The 17,495-nt window shown below is 39.0% G+C and overlaps 1 protein-coding gene across 7 annotated transcripts; it reads right to left on the reverse strand.

Annotated features, from left to right (window-relative positions):
* LOC103501334 (uncharacterized) lies at nucleotides 1-17,080 on the reverse strand. 7 transcript variants are annotated; one of them, XM_051082769.1, is made up of 9 exons: nucleotides 16,740-17,080; nucleotides 16,561-16,636; nucleotides 15,934-16,035; nucleotides 15,763-15,840; nucleotides 15,545-15,642; nucleotides 15,161-15,447; nucleotides 13,920-14,151; nucleotides 6,592-6,796; nucleotides 1-368 (listed from the first exon to the last, which is right to left on the reverse strand). In XM_051082769.1, the coding sequence occupies exons 3-9, from the start codon at nucleotides 16,024-16,026 to the stop codon at nucleotides 237-239; spliced, it is 1,125 nt and encodes a 374-aa protein (XP_050938726.1). In that variant the 5' UTR covers nucleotides 16,027-16,035; nucleotides 16,561-16,636; nucleotides 16,740-17,080; the 3' UTR covers nucleotides 1-236. The 7 variants fall into 7 exon arrangements, with proteins under 7 accessions (XP_050938726.1, XP_050938727.1, XP_050938732.1 ...); XM_051082770.1 differs by having other exon boundaries at nucleotides 15,934-16,038; XM_051082775.1 differs by having other exon boundaries at nucleotides 16,602-16,636; nucleotides 16,781-17,072.
* Between the last annotated feature and the right edge of the window lie 415 nt (nucleotides 17,081-17,495).

Here is a 17,495-nt window from a genome sequence, read left to right on the forward strand (position 1 = left end):
TAAGTCAACAATACCCTTTTCCCATAAACTGTTTCAAGTGTCATATCCGTGATTATAGCACTATAAGATTCTCACTATGAACACAATCAATCGATCATTCAACCAAATCAATGTTGATTATGAGACAACTAAACATACATCAAATTACAAACCACAAAATTTTTTTCCTTGAGACATACAGGGAGATAAAATTTAATGTGAATGCTTTATCCCATGTCTCGGTCCTGAAATCAAGCTCATGAGGTGAGGGAGAAGAAGCCAACTAATTCTGGGGAGCCATTGAAGGGCTTCTCGAATTGCACAATCGTGGATTCCTCTGTAATGATCCAGTTCCCCTCATCTGACTTCTCAGAAGATTGCGAACAGCTCTAACAAAAAGAAAAAAACAAAATGAAAGTAACTGAAGTTAAATAGTGAAAGTGAAACAATATCAGCAAATCATGTGGCAAGGTACACAACTAGAACAACAAATCAGTAACAATAAACGGCCAAAAATAACATGTGAAGGTGAGAGTTCAAACCAACTACCTTTGAGATGTTAATGCTAATCGGTGTCTCATCTATTAAGCTACTGGAATCGGTAAGAACAAACTATCATATATATTGGAGGTGTTGATCAAATATGTCTAAGAGCAAGCAAGTTTTCTATTTGCAGGGTTTTTCACTTTAAGTTTGGTTTGGTTCAGTAGCCAAACCGTTTGAACCAAAAATTTTCAAGAAATGTCCCGAACTGAACCATTTGTTGGGTCCGAACTGAATCGAATTTATATAATATAATGTATAAATGATTTGGTTTAGTTCGATTTTTTATTTTATATATAATATAAACAATTCAGTTTAGTTTCCAAATCCAAAAACAAACTGAACCAAAAATTTTGGTTTTCTTATAATTTTAACCAAACCAACCTTTTAGTAAAAACCATATTTTCAGTTAAATTTTGTCAATTATTTCGGTTTTGGTCATTTTAGTGTTCACCCATACTTTTAAGTATTGGTGGGTGTGTGAACGAGGATAATCACTAAAGAAAGTGTTAGAATTAGTACTTTTGGAAAGAATAAAATATACTTTTGGAAAAAATAAAATATAAGATTTTATTTCCTAAATATTTCCTAAATCTTTTCCTTTCTTATTCCTATTGTACTCTATTTATACTCCCTTTGTACCTATTGTTTTTGTTCATAAGAAAAATAATAAAAACTAAAGTATCGTGGTTTTTCTCCCGGCTCTCGGGTTTCCACGTAAGTCTCGGGTTGTTGTTAATTGCTTTCAATATGGTATCAGAGCAAAGCAATAACGAAACCCTAGAAAATAACCTAGGAGAAACCCAGATCGAAACTGAACCCGTCACCGCCGCCGCCGGAATCGCCGCCGCCGTGGACGCCGCCGTCGCCGCCGTGGAGAAACTGCTCCAGAACCTACAGAAACCGCCGATCTACCCAACGGGAGTGGTTCCGCAGCCGTACGCGCCGCCGTCTGACCAGAAGTTGATTCACGCGCCGCTCGTGTCCGGCGCGTGGGCCCACGCGCCACCGCCGTTTCACGTCACCGCCCATCCCGTTCCCTTCTACGCGCCGTCGGATGTCCAGCCGTCAAACCCTTCCGGCCATCCGCATCCTCATGCGCCGTCTACGAGCTCCGGACAGCATCCCTCAACCGTAAATTTGTCAAATCAGTACAGTAAGCAGCAGCTGTACGTTGACCCTTTACAGCAACCGCTGTTTTCTGGTAACGGAATTGATCAACCCCAAAACAGATCGGACATTGAAGCGGGCGAATCTTCAACGCATTCCAAACCAACCGAGTTGCCGATGTATTCCAAGAACCCGATAACTTCGTTCCCTAATTCACAGTCAAATTATATAACTGGCTCTTTGGGTTCGTCTACAGGGAATTTTTCAGGCGAAAAATTAAATGGTCAAAATTATTTTTCTTGGTCCCAATCAATAAAGATGTTCCTCGAAGGTCGATACCAGTTCGGATTCTTAACTGGAGAGACTGTACGTCCTCCACCAGGAGACGCCTTGGAACGACTCTGGAAAGGAGAGGACTCACTTATTCGGTCTATGCTGATTAATAGTATGGAACCACAGATCGGCAAGCCTTTACTATATGCAGCCACAGCAAAAGATTTGTGGGATACAACTCAGACCCTTTACTCGAAACGACAGAATGCCTCTCGGTTATATACACTGCGAAAACAGGTCCATAATTGCAAACAAGGGACCCTGGACGTAACTACCTATTTTAACAAGCTCTCTCTCCTCTGGCAAGAGATGGATTTGTGCAGAGAGACAGTTTGGGACACACCAAATGACAGTACACAATATGCTAAACTTGAAGAGGCTGACCGTGTTTATGACTTCCTTGCAGGACTTAATCCCAAATTTGATAATGTTTGTGGTCGTATACTCGGACAAAGACCTCTTCCCTCGCTAATGGAAGTTTGTTTTGAAGTCCGCCTGGAAGAGGATCGCACTAATGTCATGGGTGTATTGACTACCCCTACCATTGACTCCGCAGCCTTTAGCGCTCGGTCCTCAAATCATGACAGTGACAAGAATAATGGGAAGTCAATTCCTGTGTGTGAGCACTGCAAGAAACAATGGCACACCAAGGATCAGTGTTGGAAACTCCACGGTCGTCCCCCAGGAGGTAAGAAACGGTCCTCCAACGAGAAACAGAACTCAGGACGTGCCTACATTAGTGAGACTACACCTGCTAGCACTTCTCAATCAACTGATCCTACTGTGAGCCAGACCAAGACTCCGACTCTGGGTGCCATTGCTCAGTCAGGTATGCCTCAGTCCCTTGGGCTTATTAGCGTTGATGGGAAGAATCCCTGGATCTTAGACTCGGGGGCTACAGATCACTTGACAGGTTCTTCAGAACACTTTATCTCATATGCCCCGTGTGCCGGTAATGAAAAAATCCGAATAGCCGATGGCTCTCTAGCTCCGATCGCTGGCAAAGGACAAATAGTTCCCTTTGACGGTTTTGCTCTCCAGAATGTTTTGCATGTCCCTAAACTGTCTTACAATTTGTTATCTATAAGCAAGATCACTCGTGAGTTGCATTGTAAAGCTATCTTCTTACCTGAATCGGTTTATTTTCAGGATATGAGCTCGGGGAGGACGATTGGCACTGCCCGGCATAGCAGGGGACTTTACATCCTTGATGATGATACCTCATGTAGTAGTTTGTCTAGGGTTAGTTTACTGTCATCCTACTTTAGCACTTCTGAACAAGACTGTATGTTGTGGCATTTTCGACTGGGCCACCCAAACTTTACATATATGCAACATTTATTTCCCCACCTTTTTTCTAAAGTTGATGTCTCTTCTCTATCTTGTGATGTGTGTATCCGGGCAAAACAACATCGAGTCTCTTTTCCCTCACAACCATATAAACCTACACAACCGTTTAACCTCATCCATAGTGACGTTTGGGGTCCTTCCAAGGTCACCACTTCCTCGGGAAAGCGGTGGTTTGTAACTTTCATTGATGACCATACCCGTCTCACCTGGGTCTACCTTATCTCAGATAAATCCGAGGTTCCATCCATTTTCCAAAACTTCTATCATACTATCAAAACACAATTTCATACAAAAATTGCAATTCTTCGAAGTGATAATGGTCGGGAATTCCAAAACCATAACCTTAGTGAATTTCTAGCCTCCAAGGGGATTGTTCACCAAACCTCATGTGCCTACACTCCTCAACAAAATGGAGTGGCCGAACGAAAAAACCGACACCTTGTGGAAGTAGCCCGCTCACTTATGCTTTCCACTTCCCTTCCATCATACCTGTGGGGAGATGCTATTCTTACAGCTGCTCACTTAATCAATAGAATGCCTTCTCGTATCCTCCACCTTCAGACTCCCTTAGATTGTCTTAAGGAGTCTTACCCCTCTACTCGTCTTGTTTCTGAGGTTCCTCTTCGTGTGTTTGGGTGCATCGCCTATGTCCATAATTTCGGCCCTAATCAGACCAAATTTACCCCTCGGGCTCAGGCCTGTGTGTTTGTTGGGTATCCCCTTCACCAACACGGTTATAAATGTTTTCACCCGCCGTCTAGGAAATATTTTGTCACTATGGACGTTACTTTCTGTGAAAACCGACCCTACTTTCCTGTTAGCCATCTTCAGGGGGAGAATGTGAGTGAAGAGTCTAACAACACCTTTGAATTTGTTGAACCTACTCTTATTACCGTGTCTGACATTGATCCTCATCCCATAATCTTACCCACAAACCAAGTTCCCTGGAAAACATATTACAGGAGGAATCTCAGAAAGGAAGTTGGGTCCCCTACTAGTCAACCGCCGGCTCCAGTCCAAAATTTCGAACCTCCTCGAGACCAAGGTATGGAAAACCCTACAAAACCTTGTACTAATAATACAATGAGTGAGAATGACAAGTCTGATGTTGCTGTTCTTGAAAATATGGAAGAAAAGAACCGTGATGATGAGACTGAGGTTAGAATAGAAACCAGTAACGATGAAGCTGAACAGGGTCATACAAGAAAACTTGATGAGTATGATCCCTCTCTTGACATTCCAATTGCATTGAGAAAAGGTACCAGATCATGCACTAAACATCCCATTTGCAACTATGTTTCCTATGATAATCTCTCTCCACAGTTTAGAGCGTTTACAGCAAACCTTGACTCTACCATAATACCGAAAAATATCTACACTGCTCTAGAGTGTCCTGAATGGAAGAATGCTGTTATGGAAGAGATGAAGGCTCTCGAAAAGAATAGAACTTGGGAGATCTGTGCTCTACCCAAGGGACATAAAACTGTAGGATGCAAATGGGTATTCTCTCTCAAATACAAAGCAGATGGTACGCTTGATAGACACAAGGCAAGGTTAGTTGCAAAGGGGTTCACTCAAACCTATGGTATTGACTATTCAGAAACTTTTTCTCCAATTGCTAAATTGAATACTGTTAGAGTCCTGCTATCTGTTGCTGTGAACAAAGATTGGCCTCTATACCAGCTGGATGTTAAGAATGCTTTTTTGAATGGAGACCTTGTGGAGGAAGTCTACATGAGCCCCCCACCAGGATTTGAAGCCCAATTTGATCAGGAGGTGTGTAAACTCCAAAAATCTCTATATGGTCTGAAACAGTCTCCGAGAGCATGGTTTGACAGATTCACTACCTTTGTCAAGTCCCAAGGGTACAGTCAAGGGCACTCTGACCATACTTTATTTACAAAGGCTTCCAAAACAGGAAAGATAGCTATTCTAATTGTTTATGTGGATGACATTGTTTTGACTGGAGATGATCAAACAGAAATCAGTCAACTAAAGCAAAGAATGGGTGATGAATTTGAAATCAAAGACTTGGGAAATCTGAAATATTTCCTTGGAATGGAGGTGGCTAGATCAAAAGAAGGTATTTCCGTGTCTCAGAGAAAATACACCCTTGATTTGCTAACCGAGACAGGTATGTTGGGATGTCGTCCTGCTGATACTCCTATTGAATTCAACTGTAAACTAGGAAACTCTGATGATCAAGTTCCAGTTGATAAAGAACAATATCAGCGCCTTGTAGGTAAATTAATTTACTTATCCCATACTCGTCCGAATATTTCCTTTGCTGTGAGTGTTGTCAGCCAGTTTATGCAGGCTCCCTATGAGAAACATATGGAAGCTGTTAACAGAATCCTGAGATACTTGAAAAATACACCTGGTAAAGGGTTGATGTTTAGAAAAACAAATAGAAAGACCATTGAGGCATATACTGACTCAGATTGGGCAGGATCTGTTATTGATAGAAAGTCTACATCCGGTTATTGTACCTTTGTTTGGGGCAATCTTGTAACTTGGAGGAGTAAGAAGCAAAGTGTTGTGGCCAGGAGCAGTGCTGAGGCTGAATACAGAGCTATGAGTCTGGGAATATGTGAGGAAATTTGGCTCCAGAAAGTCTTGTCAGATCTTCATCAGGAATGTGAGACACCATTGAAGCTTTTTGGTGATAATAAAGCCGCTATTAGTATTGCTAACAACCCAGTGCAACATGATAGAACTAAACATGTTGAGATTGATCGGCATTTCATCAAAGAAAGACTTGACAGTGGAAGCATATGCATTCCGTACATTCCTTCAAGCCAACAGATTGCTGATGTTCTTACCAAGGGGCTTCTCCGACCACACTTCGACCTTTGCGTTAGCAAGTTGGGACTCATTGATATTTACCTCCCAACTTGAGGGGGAGTGTTAGAATTAGTACTTTTGGAAAGAATAAAATATACTTTTGGAAAAAATAAAATATAAGATTTTATTTCCTAAATATTTCCTAAATCTTTTCCTTTCTTATTCCTATTGTACTCTATTTATACACCCTTTGTACCTATTGTTTTTGTTCATAAGAAAAATAATAAAAACTAAAGTATCGTGGTTTTTCTCCCGGTTCTCGGGTTTCCACGTAAGTCTCGGGTTGTTGTTAATTGCTTTCAATAGAAAGATATTAGTATTACTCCTCTACCATCTCCTCTACCATCTCAATACTTGAAATGACTTTCTAAATGCGTAAAAACACTTTTTTTCGGCCTACATTATACTAGCAAAAGGGAAAAGAGAACTCACTTCAGAACAAGTATGTACCAAAAGCGTCATCCAGTTCCAGGTCTCCAGCAACTGTTTCTGACTTTCATCAGCTGCTTCCTGAAGAAAATATAGCAGTGGAGGCATTAGCTGCATTTCAAACTGCCTTGATCCACCACATGCCTTGCACTTTCCAGCTTCTCCGTCCTCTGATCTTGCCAAAATCGGCTTCCCGCCGAACGAGTATCTGAAGATAGGACCGGAAAAATGTTAAAAGAAAACAATTTTATAGATATTGATAGTTGATCAACTGAATAATGTCAATAAACTAATGGCCAAAACTGCACCAAAAAATGTACTCTCAATGCTTTTAGTTTCAAATAGTTTGGCTTAAAAACTCAGGTTAGAGTATACGCGACGTCATATGCTCCAAGTAAATGTTGATTGCTCTACTATACTTGTAATATTAGAAAGTTTTAGTCCGTACTCTTAAGATTGGTCTAGGAAATGTGCATATGACACTCATTTCCTACAGTTTGAATGAAATAACGCAGTTAGAGAAATTTGAGAGATTGATGGAGCATATGAAAGTTCAGAAACAAGTAATGAAATTTACCCGAAAAGTATCGAAATTCAACCTTCTCAATCACTTGCCTCTTCTTTCCTAATCCATCCTAACTGCTAAACAATAAACCTATACCATTTCAAGATATAAAGTGCCACACTTGGGTTTCATCAATTAGTGACTGTTAACAGTAGTGAATAAAAACAAACATTAAAAATGTAAGGTGGAGGAAAAAAAATGTGGATCCGGCTGACACATCACACTAAGACAAATATCCAAGAAAGGGTTCTAAGGCTCGACTGGTAGTGTCAAAGGTGACGAAAGCTTGTTTGTAACTATTCTTTGGGCCATATTGTTTTTCTAGAGCTCCTTTTGTTAGTGCACTACCTCTGGTGAACTTAGCTTTTTGGATGCCGTTGTATTTTTTCCTTCTTTTTTTTATACTCAATGAAAGTGTTTGAATACTACCTAACTAGAATTAAGATCTGGAATGTATTGAAATATAAAGGAAAAACTACTGGGTAAACCAAGTATAAAGGCATTAGGAACCTCCCTCTTGAATATGCTATTGCTAACCCAAACCCTGGATTACTCCACAAAATGTCTACCTTCTCCCACTCACCCTCCCCCTATATATAACAAGATACACTAACTAATGCCCTATATCTAATTACCCTTGTGACCCTTATCAAGACCATACTAATACCCCAAATTAGGAACAGGTACCTTACAAAAAGTTCAGTTAAAAAGAAAAATTAAGATGCATGGGCACAGCATATGCTATTAGTATATAGTCTCAGAAGAATGGGCCAATTACAAATATAGCAACCAAGTTCAAAGTATTAACCCATATAGCACGTTATAAAATAATATGCAAATACAACATAATTTAGACGCAACTCTTGAAGTTTATCAATGATTACATCATATCGCTAATAGGAGTCTATTAGTGATAGAGTCTATCACTAATATATTTTACTATAATTGCAATTTTTTAAAAATGTTATAGCTATACACTTAGGGTATGTTTAGCCCAAGGAGAATGAAAGTAAGGAGTAGGCAAGTAGGGAGTTGTGAACTCCACTCCTTGTTTGGACCAAGGAGTTTCATAGTCCCACCACTGCAAAATATTAATATTGTACTTTATCAACTTTTAACACCGTGGGCCCCAAGGAAGTTGTGCTCCTAACAACTTATGCCCTAGGAGTTCCTAAGGGCTGTTTAGGGAGCTGTAATGTAATCACATGCTTGTTGGAAAACGTGACTAATCGAAGACATAACGAAAATGAGGTGTAAAAGAGTTTAGTTGGGGAGATTTTTTGGACCAACCTGAACTTTTGGGTTGGTCAAATTGATAACCCAAATAACCCAAATAGGATATTCAACCCAACCCTTAAAATTCAAGTTGGGTTCGTTGAGTTGTCGGATTATTTATTTATTTATTTTTCTTTTTTTGAGTATATTTTTTATTAACTTAAAATACTTAAATTTGTCTACAAAACATATTAATAACTAAATTTTCATAAAACTCAAAAGTTAAATATCAAAATCCAACATATCTATTACAAACGTCATAACAAGATGTATAAATTATAATATTTATAAGTTATAACATATACATTTTAATAATATTAGAAATTCGAGTTGAGCTGGGTCAACCTGAATTTTAAAAAATGTAACTCGAACCCAACCTGAAAAAAATATAAAAAATTCAACCCAACCCAACCCAAAATAAAAACCAATCTAACCCAACCCTTGTAATTTGGGTTGGGTAGTCCAAGTTGTTTGAGTTGTCATGTCTTTTTAAAACCCCTAAATGAGATTGTGATGAGTGAAAATAGTAAGAAAGAGGATTGAATTTAAAACTGTCAAAATGAAATGAGTTTATATTACAAATCGGACCCAAAACACTCAACCCACACGAGTTTTAAATTACATTACATTACAAACTCATTCCATTGTGAGTCACTAAACACCACGTTAATTATTAGTTCCTAAAGTTTTACACATTGCAATTACCTATAAGGAGGATTTGTGTTGTATTTAATATCCTAGATAAAAAGAGATTTGAAGCCCTATCTCGAAAAAATAACAACTCTTGCCCACTAAGAGGGCGTTTGGTTTGCGATAGAAATAAAGAATTAAGTTGAGTTGGTAATAATTACAGGGAAGTTATTGTAGGAGTTGATAAGAATAACTGTTAGAATTAGTGGACTTAGCTCATTGAGGAGATTTATCCTAAATATTCTTTCCTTTTTTATCTCTTTGTACTTTTCTATTTATTCCACTCTTGTACCTATTGTATGATTATTAAAAAATAATATAACTAAAAATATCGTGGTTTATCTCCCGATTCTCGAATTTCCACGTAAGCTTGATTTCGTGTTTATTGCTTTCAATATGGTATCAGAGAGAAGCAACAATGAAACCTTAGAAAAAAGTTTAAGAAAAAACCAGATCAAAACAGAAGTTGTTGCCGCCGCCGCCATTAACATCACCATGGAAAAACTACTCCAAAGGATTAAGCGAGAACTCAAGGGGAATCGGGCTTAAGAAGCATCGGGGTCGGTAACTGAAAAGGTATTCAGACACCGCCGGTCTATCCAATGGGCCAACCCTTGCCACCGTCCGCACAACCCTCCGGTCAGAAACAACCTCACGCGCCCCTTCTGTCGGGCGCATGGGCCCACGCGTCGCCGTCTGTTATTCTCACCCTTCCGATCATCTGCCGCTGCACGCACCGCCCATCACTGCCGGACAGCAACCTGCAAAACTGTCAAATCTGTACAACAATGCAAATCTGTTCGTCGACCCTTTACAGCAACCTTTCTTCTATAGGAGCGGGGCTGACCAACTCCATAACAAATTGGGGATTGAAGCGGGCAAGTCATCTGCACCCTCCAGTTATGGACAGCCATATGTTTGTGGTCTCGGGATCAACCAAACCTATAGGAGAGCTGTTTTTGAAGTTGGTGCATCCTCAGTACAGTCTAAATCAATCGATCTACCGATGTATTCCAAGAACCCGTTAATTTCGCTTCCTAATGTGTCTTCAAACTATATTACTAACTCTGCTGCCTTTAGTGCTCGATCCTTGACTCATGATAATGAAAAGAATAATGGGAAACCAATTCTCGTTTGTGAACACAGCAAGAGACAATGGCATACCAAGGATCAGTGTTGGAAACTCCACAGTCGACCCCCAAGAGGTAACAAGCGCTCCTCCAACGAGCAACAGAACTCATGACGTATCGATGTTAGGGAGACTGCCAGCACCTCTCAGCCAACTGCTAGCCAAACCAACTCTCCTACTTTAAGCATCATTGCTCAATCAGGTATGACTCAGTCCCTTGTCCTTATTAGTGTTGATGGGAAGAATCTTTGGATCTTGGACTCGGAAGCCACAGATCCCTTGACAGGTTTTTCAGAGCATTTTGTCTCTTATACCTCATGCTCCGGTAATGAGAAAATTCGGATAGCCAATGACTCTTTAGCCCTAATTGCTAGGAAAGGACAAATAGTTCTCTTTGACGGTTTCTCCCTCCATAATGTTTTGCATGTGCCTAAGCTTTCTTACAATTTGTTATCTATCAGTACGATCACCCGTGAGCTGCACTGTAAAGCTACTTTCTTACCTGAATCTGTTTGCTTTCAGGACTTGAGTTCGGGGAGGACGATTGACACTACTCGGCATAGCAGGGGACTTTACATCCTTGATGATGATACCTCCGGTAGTAGTATCTCTAGGACTAGTTTACTGTCTTCCTATTTTAGCACTTCTAAACATGACTTTATGTTGTGACATTTTCAGTTGGGTCACCCGAACTTTACTTATATGAAATATTTGTTTCCCCGTCTCTTTTCTAAAATAGATGTCTCCTCGTTATCTTGTGATGTGTGCATTCGAGGAAAACAACATCGGGTTTCTTTTCCTTCACAACCATATAAACCCACACAACCATTTACCCTTATCCATAGAGACGTTTGGGTCCCTCCATGGTCACCACCTCATCTGGGAAATAGTGGTCATTGATGATCATACCCGTCTTACCTGGGTCTACCTTATCACCGATAAATCTGAAGTTTCCTCTATTTTCCAAAACTTCTATCACACCATAGAAACACAATTCCATAAAAAAAATTGCTATTCTTCGGAGTGATAATGGTTGGGAATTCCAAAACCATAACCTTAGTGAATTTCTAGCCTATAAAGGGATTGTTCACCAAAACTCATGTGCCTACACTCCTCAACAAAATGGAGTGGCCGAGCAAAAAAACCATCACCTTCTGGAAATAGCCCGTTCCCTTATGCTTTCCACTTCCCTTCCTTCATACCTGTAGGGAGATGCTATTCTTACAGCAGCTCATTTAAGAATGTCTTCTCATATCCTCCACCTTCGGACTCCCTTAGAATGTCTTAAGGAGTCCTACCCCTCTACTCGTCCTATTTCTGAGGTTCCTCTTCGTGTATTTGGGTATACTATTTATGTCTACAATTTTGGCCCTAATTTGACCAAATTTACCCATCGGGCTTAGGCTTGTGTGTTTGTTAGGTATCCCCTTCACCAGCGCGGTTATAAATGTTTTCACCCGCCGTCCAAGAAATACTTTGTCATTATGGATGTTACTTTCTGTAAGGACCGACCCTATTTTCCCGTTAGCCATCTTCGGGGGAGAGTGTGAGTGAAACAACACCTTTGAATTTATCGAACCTATTACTGTGTCTGACATTGATCCTCATCCTATAATCCTACCCACAAACCAAGTTCCCTGTAAAACATATTACAGGAGAAATCTCAGAAAGGAAGTCAATCCCCTACTAGTCAACTGCCGACTCCAGTCCAAGACTCCGAACCTCCTCGAGATCAAGGTATGGAAAACCCTACTGAACCTTGTACTAATAATACAATGAGTGAGAATGACAAGTCTAGTGTTCTTGAAAATGTGGAAGAAAAGGACAGTGCTAATGAGACTGAAGTCATAACAGAAACTAGTAACAATGAAGCTGAACAAGGTCATACAGGGAAAATTGATAAGTATGATCCTTTTCTTGATCTTCCTATTGCATTGAGAAAAAGTACTAGGTCTTGTACAAAGCACTCCATATCTAATTATGTGTCATACGAGAATCTCTCACCACAGTTCAGAGCCTTTACTGCCAACCTTAACTCTACCATAATATCGAAAAAGATTCACATTGCTTTAGAGTGCTCTGAATGGAAGAATGCTGTCATGGAAGAGATGAAAGCTCTTGAAAAGAATAACACTTGGGAGATTTGTACTCTACCCAAGAGACGCAAGCCTATGGAATGCAAATGGGTGTTCACTCTCAAATACAAAGCAGATGGAACACTTGACAGACACAAAACAAAGTTAGTTGCAAAAAGGTTTACTTAGACCTATGGTGTTGATTATTCATAAACTTTTTCTCCCGATGCTAAGTTGAATACTATCAAAGTCCAATTTGCTGCTGTAAACAAAGATTGGCCTCTATATCAACTGGATGTTAAAAAATGCTTTTTTGAATGCAGATCTAGTAGAGGAAGTCTACATGAGCCCCCCGCCTAATTGAATTGCAAACCGAGACAGGTATGTTGGGATGTCGTTCTGCTGACACTCTAATTGAATTCAACTGTAAACTAGGAAACTCTAATGATCAAGTTCCAGTTGATAAAGAACGATATCAGCGTCTTGTAGGTAAATTGATTTACTTATCTCATACTCATCTTGATGTTTCCTTTGCTATGAGTGTTGTCAATCAATTTATGTAGGCTCCCTAAGAGGAACACATGGAAGTTGTCAAAAGAATTTTGAGATACTTGAAAACGACATCTGGTAAAGAGTTGATGTTTAGAAAGACAAACAGAAAGGCCATTGAGGCATATACTGACCGACTCGGCAGAATCTGTTGTTGACAGAAAGTCTACCTCCGGTTATTGTACATTTGTTTGGGACAATCTTGTAACTTGGAAGAGTAAGAAACAAAGTGCTGTGGCCAGGAGTAGTGCTGAGGCCGAATATAGAGCTATGAGTTTAGGAATATGTTAGAAAATTTGGCTCCAGAAAGTCTTGTATGATCTTCATCAAGAATGTGAGACTCTATTGAAACTCTTTTGTGATAATAAAGCCGCTATTAGTATTGCTAACAACCCAACTCAGCATGATAGAATTAAACATGTTGAGATTGATCAACATTTCATCAAAGAAAGACTTGATAGTGGGAGCATATGCATTCCATACATCCCTTTGAGCCGACAAGTTGCTGATGTCCTCACCAAGGGACTTCTCAGACCAAACTACGACTTTTGTGTTAGCAAGTTGGGCCTCATTGATATTTATGTCCTAACTTGAGAGGGAGTGTTAGAATTAGTGGGCTTAGCCCATTGGGGAAATTTACCCTAAATATTCTTTTCTTTTTTATCTCTTTGTACTTTTCTATTTATTCTCCTCTTGTACCTATTGTATGATTATCAAAAAATAATAGAACTAAAAATATCGTGGTTTTTCTCCCGGTTCTCGAGTTTAGTAAGCTTAGTTTCGTGTTTATTGCTTTCAATAATAACAATGTGAGAAGTGTGCGTATTTTGGTATTTGAATTTATGCGAATAACAAGGTAGTAAACCTCTTTAATTATTGGTGAACCAAATAGGGTGTTAGTTTATTTTTACCCACCCAACCCAACTCTTCCAAATTGCTCAAGTTGCCAAACACCCCAGGTCAATCCATGGTAAACAAAAGTATGATAATAAGATGATAAGCAGATAATAACAATTTAAAAAAGTTGTATATTATCACAACAAAATACCTGAAACATTGTTCTGGATATGCATCCAATTTTTTCTTGAACTTCAAGTAAGTTCGGTCAGCAGTCAGAGCCTTGTCATATTCGTAACCTTCTTCTGACCACTTTTCTTCTTGTATTGAATCCTCCTCATCACTTTGATTCTCCTTTAAAGAGAGTGATGCATAATTGGAACACATAGAAATATCCTTCGATGATGATTCATCTTCAGTATAGATATAAAAGCATGGTACCACTGCAAACAAACAGATGTACTACACCATTAAAACTGTTTCTAAATCCATAGGTGAAACAAATAAATAGTGAAGTAAGCAGCGAACAACAGTGCAGATTTTCAGATACTTTATTTGAGTGGGTTATGTTGCTAATGCAGGAACCACCTACCTTATTAATTGGTGAACCACATTCAAACCTATTCGTTTTGGAGGTTAGGAATCGATAATATAAAGACGAAAATGCTCTTTGTTCTAAATGGATCTGACCTTTACTGCAGAACCCAACTTTATAGCATATTGTAAATTGTAATCAGAAAAAGAAGTGTATTTATATGGAATACTTCTTGATTCAAGTCCAAAAAAATATTTCATTAGTCTTCAAGAGTCCCCTTGGTTTTTTACAGGCAACAGTTGGACTTTCTTGAAGTCAGAGTGGGAGAACTGCTGGACATCTGACTTTTCTCGACAAATTTAGTTCCTCTCCTCCATAGCTAACTCGAAACATGAAGCATCGCTAACATCTGGAACGACGACGATAACACTTGGGACTTCATACGGCATCATCATAGTTGGGTAAACTTGAATTTCCAAATGGACCGCCCATTCTCGTAGATAAGGCGTTGCTCCCAATTCCAGAGATAACTCAAGAAAAAAGTAAACAGGATTGAGTGTTTCCCTGAAATTTATGTCGAACGTCTCTTCAGTACCTTTTTTTTTTCAAGGCTCTGTAACTTCCTTGACCTTAATATCAAATAATCTCTTATCCCTTTCTTACACCTAATTAAAATCACTAGTTACTGATATTTTCTGTTTCCTACAAAAAAAAAGAATTGGATAGGCCATGCAGCCAAGAAGTACCAAAACACAAAAGCAAGCCAAAAGATTATCCAATTGCATTGCACTACGCTAACCTTTGCCAAGTTTATGCTCTGCAGACTACAAGCAATAATACCAGTTCTAAAGAGCCAGCAAAAAGCAACTAAAGCAATGAAGATTGTAGAGAGTTTTCTTAATCTGCAGACGCCATACCTGGTGTTTTCACATCGACAACTCTTGTTGGTCTCGAAGTTAAGCTCTTTGTGACAGTCTTAGAATGTGATTCACTTGGAGTTCCCTTGGCATGAGAAACTTTAGTTGCAACCTCCGAAAATGCCTTTTGTAGCTCCGCCAAATCCATTTCTTCATCGCTTTCTTCATCCAGTTGCTGCCACCAGTTAGTCTTTGCAGCTGAAGTTGACGTTGTCAAGGGGCCAATTTCTTGAGAAACTTTGGAGAACTCCTTGTCACATGATTTTTGAACACGAAAAACTCGCCAACTGCACACACCAAGTGAGGAAAGCCAAAGTTCAATGTTAAACCAATAATAACTGGCATTCCATCAACCAAAGAGATGGGAGGAAAATTAATACTAACCCAAGGGAACTGCTCCCACATTCTGGAGTTAGACAACCAAAAACAAGGAGAAGGCGTTCATCTATGTTTGTTCTATCGATTGAAACTGGAGCATAAATCTTCAAGAAAGCACAACTACCTTAAATATAACTATTTTAAAAAATTCAGTTAGAATGGAAGAAAGAGGAAGTGTAAGACGGGGAAAAGTTACAAACTTTAAAAACATAAAACAAAATCACCTGTAAAACAAGACATAATTTACTTCCACACTGAGAACAGTCTAACAGACTGTGGTTGAATTTTTTAAAAGCCAAGTCCTGTTTCAAGCAATAATCAAATGTACCATGCAACTACCATTATAAAGAAAAAATATATCCATACTTGAGGATATCATCTAACCAGCAACTTACCGGAATCCCGCCAACTTTTGTAGTATAATAATCAGAAAGTTCAAGATTATCATCAGCCCAAGGACCTGGCAAGCCTAGAATGACTGCACCCATCAACTTACTCTGCTAAACAATCAGGAATGAATTTTTTTGAATTATTTAAATAGACTGTAACTCATCTAAAATATAAACTCTCATTTTTTAAATTGTAAGGATAGAACAGAAGGAAAATACTAATTAGAATTTAACTTTTAAGTGCTTGAGATCATAGGCATAGCACATGCAAGATATTTTGAACGTTATCTGGCTCAATAGTTTCTTCTATACTCAAGCAAATTCAACGCCATTCAATCAAACTCGAGCTCTTTTCAAATGTTTGTCCATTGTATTTTGCTGTTTTCTGTCAACTGCTAACTCAATCTTTTCAAATACAGCTTTTTCGATTATTTTTTATAGCCAACCAATCGCTTTGTTCATCCTTTGAATTCATTCTGTAACTTCTTCGCTTAATTTTACGTTTTCGTGTGGACTAGTGGAACATTGGTTGAAGAAAAAATCAACCGAAAACATTTGCTTCTTCATTTTTCTCTTCGGGGACGCACAGAAAAATCAACAAAAAAACAACGAAACACAATAAAAAATCAAAACCTTGGGGATCTTAAAAATGAAAGGCGGCAGTGCTATCTCACCAACGGGGCAGGTTAGGGGTTGAAGCCCTGTGTTTCTGAGAAAAACAATAAAGATAAATAATTCTGAGTGGTCGGAGAGGTGAGAAAGTGTGAGAAAAATCAACAAAAAGACAACGAAACACAATCAAAAATCAAAACCTTGGGGGTCTTAAAAATGAAAGGCGGCAGTGCTATCTCACCAGCGGAGCAGGTTAGGGGTTGAAGCACTGTGTTTCTGAGAAAAACAATAAAGATAAATAATTCTGAGTGGTCGGAGAGGTGAGAAAGTGTGAGAGGAGCGGCATGGAATTTGTTCGGAGTGATTAGACTGGGCAGCTGATAATACAGCGCCACTGAGACAGCGTCGGGTAGGGCGGCGTACGGCGGAGCAAGGGGCAGTGGCTGGCAACTGGAGGGAGGGGGCCGGTGAGATAGGGTTTTAGAATTTAGAGAAAACAAAAAAAGAGAGAAAGGGACAAAAAAAAAGAATAAGATAAATCCCGACATTTTTTCTTTTACCCAGTCCACGTGACAAATGAAATTTGACCCAAAATTGAGATTTGCTTTAGGCTAGAAACCGACAACCACTTTTGAAGGACAGAACCGATAGGTCCAACCGTTGGATAGTTGTGGTCGGTTCGATTTTCTGGCCGGTTTTTCATTTTTTTGCCTTTAACGATGTGGCCGACTCCAAGGTCTTAATATAATAAGAAATGTTTAGAAATCTGCAAACATGTTTTTACACAAATATCTCGATCAATTAGGATTTATTGTTTCTAGAACCATTTTAACCATCACATTACTTATAAATAAAATTATTCTTTAAAAAAATATATAATATATTGTTAATATAATGTTATTATATCACATTTATTATGGGAAATTGTCAAAAATAAGTTAAAAAAGAGAGTTAAA

Source organism: Cucumis melo, chromosome 3, assembly GCF_025177605.1.
Source record: "Cucumis melo cultivar AY chromosome 3, USDA_Cmelo_AY_1.0, whole genome shotgun sequence".
NCBI lineage: Eukaryota > Viridiplantae > Streptophyta > Magnoliopsida > Cucurbitales > Cucurbitaceae > Cucumis > Cucumis melo.

Excerpts from the sequence above, each read along its gene's own strand:
- LOC103501334 (XM_051082769.1), bottom strand. The coding sequence starts at position 16,026 with ATGGGTGCAGTCATTCTAGGCTTGCCAGGTCCTTGGGCTGATGATAAT. Across the intron at positions 15,448-15,544 it reads TGTGGGAGCAGTTCCCTTGG|TTGGCGAGTTTTTCGTGTTC; the intron begins GTTAGTATTAAT and ends TGGTGTGTGCAG. Across the intron at positions 369-6,591 it reads TGGTACATACTTGTTCTGAA|AGCTGTTCGCAATCTTCTGA; the intron begins GTGAGTTCTCTT and ends TCTTTTTGTTAG.